At 45.9% G+C, this 4,113-nt stretch overlaps 3 protein-coding genes across 3 annotated transcripts; all 3 read left to right on the top strand.

Moving 5' to 3' along the window:
* Positions 1 to 629: 629 nt before the first annotated feature.
* On the top strand, positions 630 to 1,010 carry GGI43DRAFT_426829 (uncharacterized protein; the record flags this gene model as incomplete). The annotated part of the gene is made up of 2 exons (XM_083208729.1): positions 630 to 748; positions 887 to 1,010. 2 exons carry the CDS (start codon positions 630 to 632, stop codon positions 1,008 to 1,010), a joined length of 243 nt encoding a protein of 80 aa, XP_083054909.1.
* Positions 1,011 to 1,487: 477 nt separating this feature from the next.
* GGI43DRAFT_378034 (uncharacterized protein) lies at positions 1,488 to 2,401 on the top strand. The gene has a single exon (XM_083202637.1). It carries the CDS (start codon positions 1,702 to 1,704, stop codon positions 2,293 to 2,295), a length of 594 nt encoding a protein of 197 aa, XP_083054908.1. The 5' UTR covers positions 1,488 to 1,701; the 3' UTR covers positions 2,296 to 2,401.
* Positions 2,402 to 2,935: 534 nt separating this feature from the next.
* GGI43DRAFT_378036 (uncharacterized protein) lies at positions 2,936 to 3,952 on the top strand. Its single transcript, XM_083202638.1, has one exon. The coding sequence runs from the start codon at positions 3,168 to 3,170 to the stop codon at positions 3,750 to 3,752; it is 585 nt and encodes a 194-aa protein (XP_083054907.1). The 5' UTR covers positions 2,936 to 3,167; the 3' UTR covers positions 3,753 to 3,952.
* Positions 3,953 to 4,113: the final 161 nt, after the last annotated feature.

Below are 4,113 nucleotides of genomic sequence, written 5' to 3'. Positions count from 1 at the left end.
CTATGACCATTGTGAAAGAAGATACGCAGCAGTACTGGGCCTTGACAGTTGATTGTGTTCATCTTTCTTCATTTCTGGGATCGTTACATTAATGTCCCGCCTCCCATATGCGCCGAGTTCATAAGTCAATCCTGAATTTTCGCAAAGTTCTTATCAATGATCTGAACTTCGACATAGTATACTTTGGTTTTGAAAGCACATGCACGATACTTCCGTATTGGCCTTTACCTCCAGAGACGCCCGTATCATATCTACCATATCAATCACATCTACCACATCTACAGCAGCTATTATACCTACCATAGCTGACACATCTACTACATCTACTACATCTACTACATATACGTTGCTAACGCCTTGGGAGCCAAACTCTAAGCGCTCAACGACAAGGAGAGGCATATTCTCCGATTCATCTTCTTTATGGATGCAAAGCGGTAGACTCGTTAGGTGACTTTGCCTCCAAGTCAGTTGTCGCCCATGGAGATGGGATTGTCTAGGAAAAAGAGTACTTTTACTTTGGCGTCTTGACTTTTGCGTTTCGTCGATCGTTGCATACGAGGGTGATGCATCCATGGATGCTCGACGCATGCGGTCAAAGCTACAACCAGCGCAGCCAACCGCAGTCGAATATGGTCTTTGTCAATGTCAAAGGCGGCTCTAGCGAGCCAAGCGGCACGCCTTTTATCAACGCGGCCAACGCTCGGTTTGTTGTCGAATTTGCTGCAAGCCTCATTCGCCGAGCTCCTCTGTACTCGCTGCAACACTTCATTGAATAGGAAAGGACTCGTGTTGATAAATCGGATGGTACTGTACCTCCACATCCCTGGGAAAGATCCTGATTACAGGATATCGGCAGCAGAAGCGTCTTATTGAGCAGATGCTGGAGGAGTTACCGCCTTATGAAATCGGCAGTAACACCTTTGACGTTCGAACCATTGACGACTCACCGAGCTTTGAAGCAGAGGTCGTCATATGGGATCTGGTTCGTTCGGACAAGCCGGGATTTCTGAACGACAATAAGCGAGTGGCTGTCGCCACTACGCGAGCGCACATCCTCACTGTCGTGGTTGGTCAGGATACGATGTTTTCCAAATTGGGAAGAACTCCTTTGGGCGACTTGCTAAATTTTCTTCAAAACGGAGATGCTGTCATTGAGACAAGTCGGAGTGCGGAGTCTTATTATTTCTACATCTACTACGTCTACTACGGTCACTATATTTATTACGGCTACTACGTCTACTACGTCTATTACATCTACTTTTCGCTCGGATAAACCAGGATTTCTTGCTGATGCCAAGGGACTTGCCGTGGCCACTACACGGGCCCATATCTTCACAATCCTGGTTGGCCAAAAAGACATGTTCCCTCGCTTTGGACGTGTCTCGATGTTCGAACTTGCTGAATACCTCAAAACAAGGACAGCATGGTTCAGACAAAGGAATGGAACATGTTTTGCACACACTGCTATCAACCAGGGCATTTATGCAAAAGATGCACTGTAAAGATTGAATGTGGACTTTTCAAAGAAAAGCATGCTAGAGGGAACTGCCTTGAAGCTGGTCTTTTCACATTTATATTTGTTGGAAGTTTGACGAACTGGACAATATACGGCGTGAGATATTTCTCAACGGTGGTCAAGGCAAAGGTTACTCTGGTAAGAAGTTCAAGCAAAAGAAGCGAACCCGGAAAGTGGAAGCTTTTATGAATAGCTACAATCGCCAAGTAAAAGCTGTACGGTACGAGTTCAAGGACGCCACTAACCCACGGCAGCCACCGCAGCCAGTGGATGAATCGGTTGCGGGCACGACTGGAGTCGCTGAGCCTGCCATGGCAACCATCGCATCGGTCGCTGAACCTGCCATACAGACCACCATGCCCGACGCTAAACAGATGACTCACGCACCTCAGGTGAAAAAATCAGCGAAAAAGCGCCGTAATCGCCGAAGCAAGCCAACCAAGCGCAGTCAGCAAACAAAGAACATGGCATCTCCGTCAGGTATCGCGAACGCGGAGCGAAAAGTGAACCTGGACATCAAGGCAGCGGTCTCAACGACCGTGAGAGGCATCCGCGAGTACGTCACACAACCATTGAGTAGCGTGGCTCATGGTATCGCTCAGCTGTTGGTAAAGGGACATTTGTTAAGCCAAGGAAATTTGATACCGAATTTGAGTTACCCAGGTGGGCGTAGCTGTCTAGACATGAGTTTTCTCATGCTCTATCGGCCAGAAATTTTCTTTTTTTCTAGTTTAACATCTCTTTTTTACTTTGGCCTTGTGTGCTTTGTTAAAAAATAATGTTTGAGCCTTGTGATTATAATGTGCTGAAATATCTAGGCTTTCGTAAATGGCTGCTTTTACTTGTTCTATAAATAAATACTAGATTTACTAGATTTATTTGCGCCACTTGGGCTTTCGCTACCGTATTATAAGCTTTCTGCATTTTTTGGCTCATGTTTATGGTATTTCTTGTTGACTTGTTTTCCTCATATTTAATAACCAATTGTGGCCTCTAATTTTCCAATTCAGCCCTCTCTTCTACATCACATCTACACTACTTGCAAGTACCAGCAACGATTTCTTCAACAGGCTACAATCCCTCTTTATTGAGAAACAAGTTCCATCAAACTCAAACAGACTGACGAGATCACCACTCACGACAAAACGCACCTTTAACTTGAGCCTTTCCTCACTGTTTTCTTCCATAATTCGCCGAACCTATCTTCTGGGCTATCTCCGCCATCAGTATCAGTCTTCTCGGTGCTATCTGAGTCACAATTACCACCACTCTCTGGTATCCATCACATACAACGCCATGGATTTTGAGTTAAATCCCCGCAAAAGGCGATGTCAGTCTGAAGATGACTCTGATATTGAACCGGACGAATCTGGGGGTAACTTGGCGGAAAGATATATCGCGGAGGGTAAGAGTTATCTCAGAGAATTAGTAAGGGAGAGGAGAGATGACGGCACGGTGATTAGCCATGCAACAGAAAAGATAGCAAGGGATAATCTCGAGTGGTGGGATGAGGAGGTAGAAGAGTCGGACTTTGCCGACGAGATTGAGATGGTTCGGGAGATGAGACAAACCCTATCAAGGATACAGCACCGAATCTACATGGACGAGATCTACGAACCCGCTCGTCTGAGGCTCGAAAAAACTAACTACTATGCGATTTCGACTCCGATACGGTGTTTATCTACCATCATATGCGAGCTACATCAGAAAGGAAGCAACGGAACTTCCGCACACTGGCACCCGCGTGTCTGGCGAATCCAAGCCTGCGCCTCGTAATGTAGCCAAAGAAGCATGGCGATTTTTCATGAGCGAAAGCTGGCTGTCAGTGTATAAGCGTCTGCTAGCTGAAGATGTGTTCAACACTGGCATGGAGTTGCCGAGCGACCCAAGTTCAAGCGACGTGCCCCTGGTGAGGCTGGTGCAATTCCTCGCCATGCAAACAGGACAGACTGCACCCGATGTTGCCCGAGCTATAGGGGATTATTTAGAGCGCAGCTCGGATGCACACAGTCCCCTACAAGACTACGTGAAAAGGGGAGACTCATTCAAATTAGCGGTTTTTTTGTGCCTTGAGCTGGAGGACTTGTCAAACCCGCCGAGAGACTGCGAAAAAGATGTGCCTGCCATCAAGGCCGCGATAATCACCTTTGCCCGAAGATATTTCAAGGAATTCATCTGGGATGACGAGAGACAAATTGTGAAATCTTGGGTACCAAAGGAGAACGCTTTTCAATAAGATCAATCCTTGATGGTCGACAAAGTATCTACGAGCGTCCAATTTGGTGTCATTATTCGACGGGGAGATTTTGTGATTAGCTGTGCAAGGCGATCTGGGATGTTTACGAGGACACTTTTGTGCTCTATTACAAGACAGTAAAACTTTTAAATAGGTATATCTGCGTAGCCATGGCGTAGAACTAGCATTTGCTATTCTAGTGTAGTTATTTATCTGTAGACTGCGATAATACAGAATCACATTACAAAACATTGCTATCTCTACTATCTCTACTGTCTCTACTGTCTCTACTGTCTCTACTGTCTCTACTGTCTCTACTGTCTCTACTGTCTCTACTGTCTCTACTGTCTCTACTGTCTCT

This window comes from Trichoderma evansii (genome assembly GCF_050947405.1).
Source record: "Trichoderma evansii strain SZMC 28006 chromosome Unknown GGI43scaffold_97, whole genome shotgun sequence".
NCBI lineage: Eukaryota > Fungi > Ascomycota > Sordariomycetes > Hypocreales > Hypocreaceae > Trichoderma > Trichoderma evansii.
This window is presented reverse-complemented; position numbering and strand designations above follow the sequence as displayed.